General features: G+C 43.2%; 2 protein-coding genes across 5 annotated transcripts in view; one reads left to right on the top strand and one right to left on the bottom strand.

Moving 5' to 3' along the window:
* The window catches only part of LOC121389471 (sarcoplasmic reticulum histidine-rich calcium-binding protein-like), a 16,098-nt gene extending 4,970 nt beyond the window's left edge, over positions 1–11,128 (bottom strand). Inside the window, exons 1-2 of one of the 4 annotated variants that reach the window (XM_041521118.1) lie at positions 11,096–11,128; positions 1,844–1,961 (exon numbers count right to left, since the gene is read on the bottom strand). In XM_041521118.1, coding sequence (XP_041377052.1) covers positions 1,844–1,948 — 105 coding nt within the window. In that variant the 5' untranslated portion in view covers positions 1,949–1,961; positions 11,096–11,128. The other 3 variants (XM_041521117.1, XM_041521115.1, XM_041521116.1) reach the window with 3 other exon arrangements.
* LOC121389351 (proline-rich extensin-like protein EPR1) lies at positions 10,354–16,427 on the top strand. Its single transcript, XM_041520946.1, has 3 exons — positions 10,354–10,358; positions 12,505–13,303; positions 16,047–16,427. Exons 1-3 carry the CDS (start codon positions 10,354–10,356, stop codon positions 16,425–16,427), a joined length of 1,185 nt encoding a protein of 394 aa, XP_041376880.1.
* Positions 16,428–16,792: the final 365 nt, after the last annotated feature.

Here is a 16,792-nt window from a genome sequence, read left to right as displayed (position 1 = left end):
TAATCATCACGATTATCATTGTTGTGGTGATTTTATTTAATAATTGTTCAAACACAAAGTGCAGGGCATATACTATAATGTCCCTGTAATGTCATATACTGTAATGTCCCTGTACTGTCATATACTGTAATGTCCCTGTAATGTCATATACTGTAATGTCCCTGTAATGTCATATACTGTAATGTCCCTGTACTGTCATATACTGTAATGTCCCTGTAATGTCATATACTGTAATGTCCCTGTACTGTCATATACTGTACTGTCATATACTGTAATGTCCCTGTACTGTAATGTCCCTGTACTGTCATATACTGTAATGTCCCTGTAATGTCATATACTCTAATGTCCCTGTACTGTCATAGTAGTATACCCTAAATATACAGTGCCACCTCGCAAAACTGGACCCTCTGTAAACCGGAATTCCTTCAAAACCGAATATTTTTCATGGTCTTTTTTAAAACATCAGTAAAGAACTTAACCTCTCTAAACTGGATACCTCCTAAAAACTGGACATTTTACTTGGTCCCTATGGTGTCTGGTTTAGAGGGGTTCCACTGTATAATGTTAATTGTTTCACCGTTTCAAATTAAAAAGGAAAGATTTAGGTTTTTGTCAGTTTTGCAGGTGACATAATTTTTCAGTTCAACTTATTTTCGTGCTTATATCCAATTACGGTTCAGGTATGGTGTCCTGGGCACACACCTCAGCTATCTGGGCTGTCCATCCAGGACAGTTTGTGAGTGGTTAGTGAGAGAGAAGAGGGTGTATAGTGGTCTTACACCTACCCAATGAGTCATTAAAACTCGGTCTGGGTGGGAGCCTGTACCGGGCTGCAAACCCAGTACCTACCAGCCTCATGTTCGATGGCTTAACCTCGACACCATGCAACAAGGCTGGTGGGGGTGACATTATCAACTTTTGCATTTAGTTCAGTGTTAAAGTTTGTTGTTTAGTTCCATTTATCACAAACTATGTCTTATCTATTTTCATGTAAAAAAAAGAAGATGAAATTTATTCAATTAGTGGCCCAGTGTTAAAGTGCTCGCTTGATGCGCGGTCGGTTTGGGATCGATCCCTGTCAGTGGGCCCATTGGGATATTTCTTGCTCCAGCCTGTCCACCACGACTGGTACTTCAAAGACCGTGGTATGTGTTATCCTGTCTATGGGATGATGCATATAAAAGATCCCTTGCTACTAATCGTAAAGAGTAGCCCATGAAGTGGCAACAGCAGGTTTCCTCCCTCAATATTTGTGTGGTTCTTAACCATATGTCCGATGCCATATAACCATAAATAAAATGTGTTGAGTGCATCGTTACATTATTTTGGTTTTTTTTAGCATACATTCAGAATATCTGTGAATGAAACTTTCTGTATGTTGTGTATGTATATGTGTGTCTCTGTCTGGATATGCATTTGTGTGTGTGTCTGTGTCTGTGTCTGCATGTGTGTGTGTCTGCATGTGTGTGTGTATCTGCTTGTGTCTGTGTCTGCATGTGTGTGTGTATCTGCATGTGTTTGTGTATCTGCATGTGTGTGTGTTTGTATGTGTGTATATGTGTGTGTGCATGTGCGTTTTTGTGTGTGTTTATAAGTGCATGTGTGTGTGTTTGTGTATGTGTGTGTGTTTATGCGTGTGTGTTTGTGTGTATGTGTGTGTGTGTGTGTTTATGTGTATGTGTTAGTTTGTGTTTATGTGTGTGTTTATGTATATATGTTAGTGTGTGTGTGTACTACTCACCAGATATCTTCCAGGAGTGGACTTGCTTTGTATCTGCAGACACTTGGCAGACTGTGTGTGTGTGTGTGTTTATGTATATATGTGTGTGTGTGTACTACTCACCAGATATCTTCCAGGAGTGGCCTTGCTTTGTATCTGCAGACACTTGGCAGACTGTGTGCTAAATGACCGTTTCTTACGGACGCAGATCCCCGAACCATTTGACATAGCCGCGGTCACACTGTAAATTAAACAGTTAATGCAGAACATACACACAACTGCAGGTATGTCTTTTTTAAGATAGTGTTTCTAATAAAAAACAACAACATACTCATGCCATATGTAGCTTACCAAACTCCATTTACATCAGTTTTCCAGGTACATGGTTTTGGCTGGCAATATGGTGCCTGGATGTATTAAAAAAAGCTATACTGACGTTCAAAAGAAACTTTACAGGGCTTGAAATTATATTACAGAAAAACCAATAAACGGTATGGTGAGATATGAAAGTATCATAAAGTTCAACATCCAAACGTCACAATGCACTTCTTGATACACGCAAAGTGTTTGTAAGGTGTTTTCTAAATTGGTTAGTTTCGATTAGTAACAATATTTATAAAATTATTTAAATTTTATGTATGTAAAGTTTATTTTGGATATCAGTATACTTTGGTTATCAATAGCAGCAGACTTACCATACAAGTGGCACAGTTTGTGGTTGCCACATGGACACATTATTAAATTGAGTGCACAACAAACTGGCTAGCATGTGTTTCTGAATGTGAAGCCTTGTTGATCAAACAGTCTTTCAATAAAACATTTACTGACATGAACAACACTGATAAATTAAGTGTATAAAGTAGGAGTTGACATATCAGGGAGGAAATATCTACACGTTTGTACACAGGTTATCTGTATGTGTGTATGTCCACTTATTATTATCTGCAGAGTTGGGCATGTGTTATCTCACTGCTTTGATTGATTTTCTTTCATTCCTTTGATTAATGTTCGATTTTCCTTCAACTATATAGTGCTACCAGAGTACTAACTCATTAAGCAAAGACATTTACGGAGGTTATAGTTTAACTTTGATTTGTTTAATGACACCACTAGATCACATTGATTTATTCATCTTCAGGGGTGGGTGCCTGGGACATAGCCCAGTGGTAAAAAGCTCACCTGTTGTGTGGTCGGTCTAGGATCGATCCCCATCGGTGGACCCATTGGGCTATTTCTCGTTCCAGTCAGTGTACCACCACTGGTATATCAAAGGCTGTGGTATATGCTACTCTGTCTGTGGGATGGTGCATATTAAAGATCCCTTGCTAATAAAAAATGTAGTAGGTTTCCTCTGTAAGACTATATGTCACAATTACCAAATCTGCATTGAATAATATATCAAGCAAAGAATTGTAAATACTTATTATTTTACAGAAATATTGCTCAAATTATTTTGAGGGCAAAATACATAGCTTAACTACAAGGAAACATTCAAGTGGTAATCAGGTCAAATATGAGCCTTATGTGTTGAAGAGATGCATACCCAGATCACCAGTGGAGCAGGACGTAGTCCAGTGGTAATCAGGTCAAATATGAGTCTTATGTGTTGAAGAGATGCATACCCAGACCACCAGTGGAGCAGGACGTAGTCCAGTGGTAATCAGGTCAAATATGAGTCTTATGTGTTGAAGAGATGCATATCCAGATCACCAGTGGAGCAGGACGTAGTCCAGTGGTAATCAGCAGACCACCAGTGGAGCAGGACGTAGTCCAGTGGTAATCAGGTCAAATATGAGTCTTATGTGTTGAAGAGATGCATACCCAGATCACCAGTGGAGCAGGACGTAGTCCAGTGGTAATCAGGTCAAATATGAGTCTTATGTGTTGAAGAGATGCATACCCAGACCACCAGTGGAGCAGGACGTAGTCCAGTGGTAATCAGGTCAAATATGAGTCTTATGTGTTGAAGAGATGCATACCCAGATCACCAGTGGAGCAGGACGTAGTCCAGTGGTAATCAGCAGACCACCAGTGGAGCAGGACGTAGTCCAGTGGTAATTAGGTCAAATATGAGTCTTATGTGTTGAAGAGATGCATACCCAGATCACCAGTGGAGCAGGACGTAGTCCAGTGGTAATCAGGTCAAATATGAGTCTTATGTGTTGAAGAGATGCATACCCAGATCACCAGTGGGGTGGGACGTAGTCCAGTGGTAATCAGGTCAAATATGAGTCTTATGTGTTGAAGAGATGCATACCCAGATCACCAGTGGAGCAGGACGTAGTCCAGTGGTAATCAGGTCAAATATGAGTCCTATGTGTTGAAGAGATGCATACCCAGATCACCAGTGGAGCAGGACGTAGTCCAGTGGTAATCAGGTCAAATATGAGTCTTATGTGTTGAAGAGATGCATACCCAGATCACCAGTGGGGTGGGACGTAGTCCAGTGGTAATCAGGTCAAATATGAGCCTTATGTGTTGAAGAGATGCATATACAGACCACCAGTGGGACGGGACGTAGTCCAGTGGTAATCAGGTCAAATATGAGTCTTATGTGTTGAAGAGATGCATACCCAGATCACCAGTGGAGCAGGACGTAGTCCAGTGGTAATCAGGTCAAATATGAGTCTTATGTGTTGAAGAGATGCATACCCAGACCACCAGTGGAGCAGGACGTAGTCCAGTGGTAATCAGGTCAAATATGAGTCTTATGTGTTGAAGAGATGCATACCCAGACCACCAGTGGGGTGGGACGTAGTCCAGTGGTAATCAGGTCAAATATGAGTCTTATGTGTTGAAGAGATGCATACCCAGATCACCAGTGGGGTGGGACGTAGTCCAGTGGTAATCAGGTCAAATATGAGTCTTATGTGTTGAAGAGATGCATACCCAGACCACCAGTGGGGTGGGACGTAGTCCAGTGGTAATCAGGTCAAATATGAGTCTTATGTGTTGAAGAGATGCATATCCAGATCACCAGTGGAGCAGGACGTAGTCCAGTGGTAATCAGCAGACCACCAGTGGAGCAGGACGTAGTCCAGTGGTAATTAGGTCAAATATGAGTCTTATGTGTTGAAGAGATGCATACCCAGATCACCAGTGGAGCAGGACGTAGTCCAGTGGTAATCAGGTCAAATATGAGTCTTATGTGTTGAAGAGATGCATACCCAGATCACCAGTGGGGTGGGACGTAGTCCAGTGGTAATCAGGTCAAATATGAGTCTTATGTGTTGAAGAGATGCATACCCAGATCACCAGTGGAGCAGGACGTAGTCCAGTGGTAATCAGGTCAAATATGAGTCTTATGTGTTGAAGAGATGCATACCCAGATCACCAGTGGAGCAGGACGTAGTCCAGTGGTAATCAGGTCAAATATGAGTCTTATGTGTTGAAGAGATGCATACCCAGATCACCAGTGGGGTGGGACGTAGTCCAGTGGTAATCAGGTCAAATATGAGTCTTATGTGTTGAAGAGATGCATACCCAGATCACCAGTGGAGCAGGACGTAGTCCAGTGGTAATCAGGTCAAATATGAGTCTTATGTGTTGAAGAGATGCATACCCAGACCACCAGTACCCAGACCACCAGTGGGGTGGGACGTAGTCCAGTGGTAATCAGGTCAAATATGAGTCTTATGTGTTGAAGAGATGCATACCCAGATCACCAGTGGAGCAGGACGTAGTCCAGTGGTAATCAGGTCAAATATGAGTCTTATGTGTTGAAGAGATGCATACCCAGATCACCAGTGGGGTGGGACGTAGTCCAGTGGTAATCAGGTCAAATATGAGTCTTATGTGTTGAAGAGATGCATATCCAGACCACCAGTGGAGCAGGACGTAGTCCAGTGGTAATCAGGTCAAATAGTGGAGTTGAGGACGTAGTCCAGTGGTAATCAGGTCAAATATGAGTCTTATGTGTTGAAGAGATGCATACCCAGATCACCAGTGGAGCAGGACGTAGTCCAGTGGTAATCAGGTCAAATATGAGTCTTATGTGTTGAAGAGATGCATACCCAGACCACCAGTGGGGTGGGACGTAGTCCAGTGGTAATCAGGTCAAATATGAGTCTTATGTGTTGAAGAGATGCATACCCAGACCACCAGTGGGGTGGGACGTAGTCCAGTGGTAATCAGGTCAAATATGAGTCTTATGTGTTGAAGAGATGCATACCCAGATCACCAGTGGGGTGGGACGTAGTCCAGTGGTAATCAGGTCAAATATGAGTCTTATGTGTTGAAGAGATGCATACCCAGACCACCAGTGGGGTGGGACGTAGTCCAGTGGTAATCAGGTCAAATATGAGTCTTATGTGTTGAAGAGATGCATACCCAGATCACCAGTGGAGCAGGACGTAGTCCAGTGGTAATCAGGTCAAATATGAGTCTTATGTGTTGAAGAGATGCATACCCAGACCACCAGTGGGGCAGGACGTAGTCCAGTGGTAATCAGGTCAAATATGAGTCTTATGTGTTGAAGAGATGCATACCCAGACCACCAGTGGAGCAGGACGTAGTCCAGTGGTAATCAGGTCAAATATGAGTCTTATGTGTTGAAGAGATGCATACCCAGACCACCAGTGGGGTGGGACGTAGTCCAGTGGTAATCAGGTCAAATATGAGTCTTATGTGTTGAAGAGATGCATACCCAGACTACCAGTGGAGCAGGACGTAGTCCAGTGGTAATCAGGTCAAATATGAGTCTTATGTGTTGAAGAGATGCATACCCAGACCACCAGTGGGGTGGGACGTAGTCCAGTGGTAATCAGGTCAAATATGAGTCTTATGTGTTGAAGAGATGCATACCCAGATCACCAGTGGGGTGGGACGTAGTCCAGTGGTAATCAGGTCAAATATGAGTCTTATGTGTTGAAGAGATGCATACCCAGATCACCAGTGGGGTGGGACGTAGTCCAGTGGTAATCAGGTCAAATATGAGTCTTATGTGTTGAAGAGATGCATACCCAGATCACCAGTGGAGCAGGACGTAGTCCAGTGGTAATCAGGTCAAATATGAGTCTTATGTGTTGAAGAGATGCATACCCAGACCACCAGTGGGGTGGGACGTAGTCCAGTGGTAATCAGGTCAAATATGAGTCTTATGTGTTGAAGAGATGCATACCCAGATCACCAGTGGGACGGGACGTAGTCCAGTGGTAATCAGGTCAAATATGAGTCTTATGTGTTGAAGAGATGCATACCCAGACCCAGTGGGGCAGGACGTAGTCCAGTGGTAATCAGGTCAAATATGAGTCTTATGTGTTGAAGAGATGCATACCCAGACCACCAGTGGGGTGGGACGTAGTCCAGTGGTAATCAGGTCAAATATGAGTCTTATGTGTTGAAGAGATGCATACCCAGACCACCAGTGGGGTGGGACGTAGTCCAGTGGTAATCAGGTCAAATATGAGTCTTATGTGTTGAAGAGATGCATACCCAGACCACCAGTGGGAGCAGGACGTAGTCCAGTGGTAATCAGGTCAAATATGAGTCTTATGTGTTGAAGAGATGCATACCCAGACCACCAGTGGGGTGGGACGTAGTCCAGTGGTAATCAGGTCAAATATGAGTCTTATGTGTTGAAGAGATGCATACCCAGACCACCAGTGGGGTGGGACGTAGTCCAGTGGTAATCAGGTCAAATATGAGTCTTATGTGTTGAAGAGATGCATACCCAGACCACCAGTGGGGTGGGACGTAGTCCAGTGGTAATCAGGTCAAATATGAGTCTTATGTGTTGAAGAGATGCATACCCAGATCACCAGTGGGGTGGGACGTAGTCCAGTGGTAATCAGGTCAAATATGAGTCTTATGTGTTGAAGAGATGCATACCCAGATCACCAGTGGGGTGGGACGTAGTCCAGTGGTAATCAGGTCAAATATGAGTCTTATGTGTTGAAGAGATGCATACCCAGACCACCAGTGGGGTGGGACGTAGTCCAGTGGTAATCAGGTCAAATATGAGTCTTATGTGTTGAAGAGATGCATACCCAGATCACCAGTGGGGTGGGACGTAGTCCAGTGGTAATCAGGTCAAATATGAGTCTTATGTGTTGAAGAGATGCATACCCAGACCACCAGTGGAGCAGGACGTAGTCCAGTGGTAATCAGGTCAAATATGAGTCTTATGTGTTGAAGAGATGCATACCCAGACCACCAGTGGGGTGGGACGTAGTCCAGTGGTAATCAGGTCAAATATGAGTCTTATGTGTTGAAGAGATGCATACCCAGATCACCAGTGGGGTGGGACGTAGTCCAGTGGTGCATACCCAGACCACCAGTGGGGTGGGACGTAGTCCAGTGGTAATCAGGTCAAATATGAGTCTTATGTGTTGAAGAGATGCATACCCAGATCACCAGTGGGGTGGGACGTAGTCCAGTGGTAATCAGGTCAAATATGAGTCTTATGTGTTGAAGAGATGCATACCCAGACCACCAGTGGGGTGGGACGTAGTCCAGTGGTAATCAGGTCAAATATGAGTCTTATGTGTTGAAGAGATGCATACCCAGACCACCAGTGGGGTGGGACGTAGTCCAGTGGTAATCAGGTCAAATATGAGTCTTATGTGTTGAAGAGATGCATACCCAGACCACCAGTGGGGTGGGACGTAGTCCAGTGGTAATCAGGTCAAATATGAGTCTTATGTGTTGAAGAGATGCATACCCAGACCACCAGTGGGGTGGGACGTAGTCCAGTGGTAATCAGGTCAAATATGAGTCTTATGTGTTGAAGAGATGCATACCCAGACCACCAGTGGGGTGGGACGTAGTCCAGTGGTAATCAGGTCAAATATGAGTCTTATGTGTTGAAGAGATGCATACCCAGACCACCAGTGGGGTGGGACGTAGTCCAGTGGTAATCAGGTCAAATATGAGTCTTATGTGTTGAAGAGATGCATACCCAGACCACCAGTGGGGTGGGACGTAGTCCAGTGGTAATCAGGTCAAATATGAGTCTTATGTGTTGAAGAGATGCATACCCAGACCACCAGTGGGGTGGGACGTAGTCCAGTGGTAATCAGGTCAAATATGAGTCTTATGTGTTGAAGAGATGCATACCCAGATCACCAGTGGGGTGGGACGTAGTCCAGTGGTAATCAGGTCAAATATGAGTCTTATGTGTTGAAGAGATGCATACCCAGATCACCAGTGGGGTGGGACGTAGTCCAGTGGTAATCAGGTCAAATATGAGTCTTATGTGTTGAAGAGATGCATACCCAGATCACCAGTGGGGTGGGACGTAGTCCAGTGGTAATCAGGTCAAATATGAGTCTTATGTGTTGAAGAGATGCATACCCAGATCACCAGTGGGGTGGGACGTAGTCCAGTGGTAATCAGGTCAAATATGAGTCTTATGTGTTGAAGAGATGCATACCCAGATCACCAGTGGGGTGGGACGTAGTCCAGTGGTAATCAGGTCAAATATGAGTCTTATGTGTTGAAGAGATGCATACCCAGATCACCAGTGGAGCAGGACGTAGTCCAGTGGTAATCAGCAGACCACCAGTGGAGCAGGACGTAGTCCAGTGGTAATTAGGTCAAATATGAGTCTTATGTGTTGAAGAGATGCATACCCAGATCACCAGTGGAGCCGTAGTCCAGTGGTAATCAGGTCAAATATGAGTCTTATGTGTTGAAGAGATGCATACCCAGATCACCAGTGGAGCAGGACGTAGTCCAGTGGTAATCAGGTCAAATATGAGTCTTATGTGTTGAAGAGATGCATACCCAGACCACCAGTGGGGTGGGACGTAGTCCAGTGGTAATCAGGTCAAATATGAGTCTTATGTGTTGAAGAGATGCATACCCAGACCACCAGTGGGGTGGGACGTAGTCCAGTGGTAATCAGGTCAAATATGAGTCTTATGTGTTGAAGAGATGCATACCCAGACCACCAGTGGGGTGGGACGTAGTCCAGTGGTAATCAGGTCAAATATGAGTCTTATGTGTTGAAGAGATGCATACCCAGATCACCAGTGGAGCAGGACGTAGTCCAGTGGTAATCAGGTCAAATATGAGTCTTATGTGTTGAAGAGATGCATACCCAGATCACCAGTGGGGTGGGACGTAGTCCAGTGGTAATCAGGTCAAATATGAGTCTTATGTGTTGAAGAGATGCATACCCAGACCACCAGTGGGGTGGGACGTAGTCCAGTGGTAATCAGGTCAAATATGAGTCTTATGTGTTGAAGAGATGCATACCCAGATCACCAGTGGGGTGGGACGTAGTCCAGTGGTAATCAGGTCAAATATGAGTCTTATGTGTTGAAGAGATGCATACCCAGATCACCAGTGGGGTGGGACGTAGTCCAGTGGTAATCAGGTCAAATATGAGTCTTATGTGTTGAAGAGATGCATACCCAGACCACCAGTGGGACGGGACGTAGTCCAGTGGTAATCAGGTCAAATATGAGCCTTATGTGTTGAAGAGATGCATACCCAGATAACAAGTGTGGTGGGACGTAGTCCAGTGGTAATCAGGTCAAATATGAGTCTTATGTGTTGAAGAGATGCATACCCAGATCACCAGTGGAGCAGGACGTAGGCCCATTGGGCTATTTTTTATTCCATCCAGTGCTCCAGAACTGCACACAGATGTGTATTGAAGAATATTTCAAGAAAGGAACTTAATAAGTATGAGGTGGGCTTTAGCTCAGTCGATTGGGTGCTCACTTGAGGTGCTTGCATCGCAGAATCGAACCACCTTGATACATATGTTCATCTGATTGGTTTTATTCTCATTCCAGCAAGTGCACCACAACTGGTCAAAGGCCATGGTATGTGCTTTCCTGTCTGTAGGAAAGTGCGTATAAAAGATCCATTGCTGCATTAGGAAAAATATAGCAGGTTTCCTCTGATGACTACAAGTCAGAATTACCAAACGTTGGACATTCAATAGCCAATATAATTAAATTAGTCAATGTGCCATAGTGGTGTCGTTAAAACAAAAGAAACTTTTAATAAGTATTTTACAGAAATATAGGGCAAAATACAAACCTGTGACTAAAACGAAAACATTAATCCAAATTGCATATCAACAGAAAGACTGCAAAATTAATAAAAAGAAATGGTTGATTTTATAGTATGTACAATATGTAATGCAGTAGAATTATAACTATAATTATATTTTTACAAACCTGTCCTTGGTTTGAAACCAAGAATACTGCAAAAAAAAACCCAACAAGACAAACTGTTTACAACAAAGTCCACCACAGATTCCTTCTACATTTGTGTATGCGCAGTGAAGATCAAATCAATTAAAAAACAAATCTCCCAGCATGAATATACGTTTCCCGTGTACATGCATATATAAATCCAAATCCCATTTAGCAGCTAGGGAGAGAGTGAGACTGACGGAAAGAACACAGATATTATTACCTGCCCGCGTCAATGTCCGGTGATTACTTACAGTGTCACACCTGACTACTCGCCTACCTGTACAGGTACATGAATACACCTGGAATACATGTGTGGCATATGGGTGTAAGCATTACAATGAAAGTATATTTAGCGGTACATGTTATTGTATAGCATGGAGAGAGAAAAAAAAGTATTTTTCAAAAGCAAGGGGCTTTAAACCTTGGTAGTTTTTTTAATGTAAGAAGTTTATTGTTAAAGAATGCACATACAAAAAAAAAGAGACCCATTATTTACCAAATACTCAAAAATTGCCAAATGGAATGAAAGAAAGAAATGTTTTATTTAACAACACACTCAACACATTTTATTTGCGGTTATATGGTGTCAGACATGGTTACGGTCCACACAGATATTGAGAGAGGAAACCTGTTGGGCTACTCTTTTCAATTAGCAGCAAGGGTTCTTTTATATGCACCATCCCACAGACAGGGTAGTACATACCACGGCCTTTGATATACCAGTCCTGGTGCACTGGCTGGAACAAGAAATAGCCCAATGGGCCCACCGACGGGGATCGATCCCAGACCGACCACGCATTGAACGAACTCTTTACCACTGGGCTACGTCCCGCCATCAGATGGAATAAGTAGTTTATGTTGTGGGCCCAGTTTGTTCTTTGGTTCTTTAGATCAGTTAGTAATAAGTCACAAGGATGGATTGGGTGGGGGTGGTATGGGTGTGTTCCATAGCCCTGGATCACTCCTTTTGCTTACCATCATATTTGTTGTTTAACAGTCACTTCCTTGAATAGCATTCCTGTGGATACCCACCAAATACCTCTTGATGGCTATATACGGGTTTGTTCTGTATTTGGAATTGTAATAATAAGAGATATTGTGACATTAACTTTAGATCCCCTTTCATAATTCTCAAATCTGCCACTGAAAAGAAGGAAATGTTTTATTTAACGACACACTCAACACATTTTATTTACGGTTATATGGCGTCAGACATATGGTTAAGGACCACACATATATTGAGAGAGGAAACCCGCTGTCGACACTTCATGGGCTTTTCTTTTCGATTAGCAGCAAGGGATGTTTTATATGTACCATCCCACAGACAGGATAGCACAGCTTTTGTTACACCAGTTGTGGATCACTGGCTAAAACGAGAAATAGCCAAATGGGTCCACCGACGGGGATCAATCCTAGACCGACCTTGCATCAAACGAACGCTTTACCACTGTGTTGAGTGGTCGGATATAAGCACGGAAATAAGTTGAAATGAAATGAAATGAGGGGTCATTAAACATTCATTCATTCTTTCTTTACAACTTTTTTTGTATTGCTCTTCATTCATTCATTCATTCACTCATTGTTTCTTTCTTTACAAACATATATTTATTTTGCTCTTCAATAAATCAGTTTGACTGTGCCTAAAGGTGCTCATGCAGATTACTTTCAAGATGCCACCCCACCACCCCCTTTCGCAAGCCTAGATCCACTCCATCACCCACTTTCACAAGCCTGGATCCACCCCACAACCCCCTTTCACAAGCCTGGATCCACTCCACCACCCCCTTTCACAAGCCTGGATCCACTCCATCACCCACTTTCACAAGCCTGGATCCACCCCACAACCCCCTTTCACAAGCCTGGATCCACTCCACCACCCCCTTTCACAAGCCTGGATCCACTCCACCACCCCCTTTCACAAGCCTGGATCCACTCCACCACCTCCTTTCACAAGCCTGGACCCACTCCACCAACCCCTTTCACAAGCCTGGACCCACTCCACCACCCCCTTTCACAAGCCTGGATCCACTCCACCACCCCCTTCACAAGCCTGGATCCACTCCACCACCCCCTTTCACAAGCCTGGATCCACTCCACCACCTCCTTTCACAAGCCTGGACCCACTCCACCAACCCCTTTCACAAGCCTGGATCCACTCCACCACCCCCTTTCACAAGCCTGGATCCACTCCACCACCCCCTTTCACAAGCCTGGATCCACTCCACCACCCCCTTTCACAAGCCTGGATCCACTCCACCACCTCCTTTCACAAGCCTGGACCCACTCCACAACCCCTTTCACAAGCCTGGATCCACTCCACCACCCCCTTTCACAAGCCTGGATCTACCCAGCAGATTACCATGCTATGGAGATTACTGACAAGCGTGTTATTGGTGATCACTTTACTGGAAAGCCAGTTGGACTTGATGTCAGTATAAACGTACACACGACATTCCGTGTTCATGTAGTACTAGTAGCACTTGTTCATAATGATTTGCATACCAAAGGCTTCATGCACTACATTCCACCATTACCAGGATGACAGTGTGTGTGTGTTTGACACTTGTAAATTAAACCAAGTTTTCTTTGATCATTCTACAAAGCCTTTCATGTTTGACAACTTTTACCTTTCAGTGAATAAAATAACAAGACTCTGTGGGACTGAAGTTACTACTAGCAACTGGTAAACAAATAGTTGTAGGCTATATGTATAAGTACAAGCTTATGACAGGCATATTATGATGGTTTTCTTATTATAATTTTGTTAAATGAATTGTGAAAAACATCAATAAAAAATTTAATCTTAAGTATTTATTTTTAAAGTAGCAAAAACCTTCATTTTAATGTTATTGCTACTTGGTTTGAAAAAAGAAGAAGTTGATAATAAAATGGATGATTAATGAAACAGATGAGCACATTTTAAAATATGCCTCTTAATCTAGAGAAGGGGTAGAACGTCGCCCAGTGGTAAAGCGCTCGTCTGATGCACAGTCATCTAGGATTGATCCCTACCGGTGGGCCCATTGGACTATTTCTTGTTCCAGCCAGTGCTCCACAACTGGTATATCAAAAGCTGTGGTTTGTGCTATCCTGTATGAGAGATGGTACACATAAACGATTCCTTGCTACTGATGAAAAAAACATACATGTAGCAGGTTTTCTCTCTAAGACTATAGGGTATATGTCAGAATTAGCAACAGCTGATGACTAATAAATAAATGTGCTCTAGTGGTATTGTTAAGCAAAACAAACTATTAATTAATCTACAGCAGAGAAATGGAGGAAGGGAGGGAGGGAGAGAGGGAGAGAGAGAGAGAGAGAGAGAGAGAGAGAGAGAGAGAGGGGGGGGGGGGGGGAGAGGAAACCTGCTGCTGTAGACCAAATATTTCTGTCTCTGTAAAGCTTTATTTCATGTTATATATTTATTTTTTAATGATTTGTCTATTTTATATTTATATCCTACATGTATGTTCAATCCCGGAAGTTGTTTCCGATTGATCCCTAATTTCTGGCGCTTGAAAAGGAAGCCTCGACTAAAAACTGAAATGTGTTGTTGACATTTATATATGGGATGTGTGGTGATTTTTATTGATTCAGAGACAATGAAAATTATTACCGAATGGATTAGTAAGTTTTTTTTAGTGGAATTTGCAACAACCATACAGTCCGTGGGGCCACCCACTAGCCATTGAAGATATGATATAAATATATAATAGACAAATCATTAAAAAATAAATATAAAACATGAAATAAAGCTTTACACAGACAGAAATATTCGGTCTACTGCTGCTATCACATAGCTACTACTCCTATTACCAAACAGCAGTAATGGATTTTTAAAAAATCTACTTTCAACACTACAGACAAGACAGTACATACCACAGTTTATACACAGATGTCATGACACCTCTCTAAACCAGAAACCCACAGGACCAAGTAAAGAGTCCAGTTTTAAGTGGTATCCAGTTTAGAGAGGTAGATATTTAAAAAGGAACCATGAAAACCATCTGGTTTTTGAGTGAATACTGGTTTACTGAGGGTCTGGTTTTGTGAGGTTTCACTCTATTATACATGTGTCTACTTTAAACAAACTGAATAATCACAATGAATGATTAAGGAGGTTATTTGGAATTCTATGAATAGAAAAGAAAAAACTCAACAAAACAAGGAACAAAGGAAATGTTTTATTTAACGACGCACTCAACACCTTTTATTTACGATTATATGGCGTCGGACATATGGTTAGGGACCACACACAGATATTGATAGAGGAAACCCTCTGTCGCCACTTCATGGGCTACTCTTCAATTAGCAGCAAGGGATCTTTTATATGCACCATCCCACAGACAGGATAGTACATACCACTGCCTTTGTTGTGGAGGACAGGCTGGAACGAGAAATAGCCCAATGGGCCCACTGATGGGAATCGATCCTAGATCAATCGAGCATCAAGTGAGCACTGTACCACTGAGCTACATCCTGTCCCAGCCTAACAAAACAACTACAGTTGAATTTGCCACTTAAAAGTGCACGACTTTATAAATAGCCTTGTTTGGGACTTTAGGGTGTTTGAAGTTGCTCTGAGTTGCAGACACACAAACACTTACATGTACTTTTGTATAATGAATACAGAATATGCATGATTTTAAAAACAATCAGTGGTTTCCAGGAAAGAAAAGGTTTGTTTATTTAACGATGACTCTGTTTACCGTTTTAATCAGTAGCTTTTACGCGACTGGCATAGAGTAGAGACAGACCAAGGTATTTTTAAAGGGGGAGGGGTTTCACTTGTGAATGGGGGGAGGAAGGAAGGAACTGTTTTATGTAACGACGCACTCAACACATTTTATTTAAGGTTATATGGCATCAGACATATGGTTAAGGACCACACAGATATTGAGAGAGGAAACCTGCTGTCGCCACTTCATGGGCTACTCTTTTTGATTAGCAGCAAGGGATCTTTTATATGCCCCATCCCACAGACAGGATAGTACATATTATGGCCTTTGTTACACCAGCTGTGGAGCACTGGCTGGAGCGAGAAACAGCCCAATGGGATCCTAGACTGACCACACATTAAGTGAACATTTTACCACTGGGTTACGTCCAGCCCCTCTGCGCTGACCGGAATATTAGTTGTAATGATTTTAAGCAAGAAACAATGTTGGCAGATTGTACATGTAGTTCCCTGGCAAACGAGTGCATGGGGAGCCAAGCCTGTGCCCCTCGAAATCTGCCCCTGGCAAACGAGTGCATGGGGAGCCAAGCCTGTGCCCCTCGAAATCTGCCCCTGGCAAACGAGTGCATGGGGAGCCAAGCCTGTGCCCCTCGAAATCTGCCCCTGGCAAACGAGTGCATGGGGAGCCAAGCCTGTGCCCCTCGAAATCTGCCCCTGGCAAACGAGTGCATGGGGAGCCAAGCCTGTGCCCCTAGAAATCTGCCCCTGCCAAACGAGTGCATGGGGAGCCAAGCCTGTGCCCCTCGAAATCTGCCCCTGCCAAATGAGTGCATGGGGAGCCAAACCTGTGCCCCTCGAAATCTGCCCCTGGTAACGGTGGTACACAGTCTTACTCTAGTGTTGAAAACAAACTTGCAACATATAACAAAATGCAATCTTCTCTGCACAAACTAAGCTATTAAAAAAAACAAGATTTTCATTTAATTTTTGGAAGCACTTTTTGGGGGGGGGGAGAAGAGTAAATGTGTGTATCCAAGGAATATTTTGTTCAGTATCACGCTGTGATTCGCTACGCAAATTTCAGAGATTGCTACACAATTTACAACATTAAACAATAGTTGCTAATCAATTTTCACCTGACAAGCAATATCGCTAATCAAGATAAAAACAAAATGTTCCCTGGTGTCAGAGAATGTCATGATGCGATAATTACCTCACCAACTCTGTCCCAGCGTGGCT

Source organism: Gigantopelta aegis, chromosome 14, assembly GCF_016097555.1.
Source record: "Gigantopelta aegis isolate Gae_Host chromosome 14, Gae_host_genome, whole genome shotgun sequence".
NCBI classification, from domain to species: domain Eukaryota; kingdom Metazoa; phylum Mollusca; class Gastropoda; order Neomphalida; family Peltospiridae; genus Gigantopelta; species Gigantopelta aegis.
This window is presented reverse-complemented; position numbering and strand designations above follow the sequence as displayed.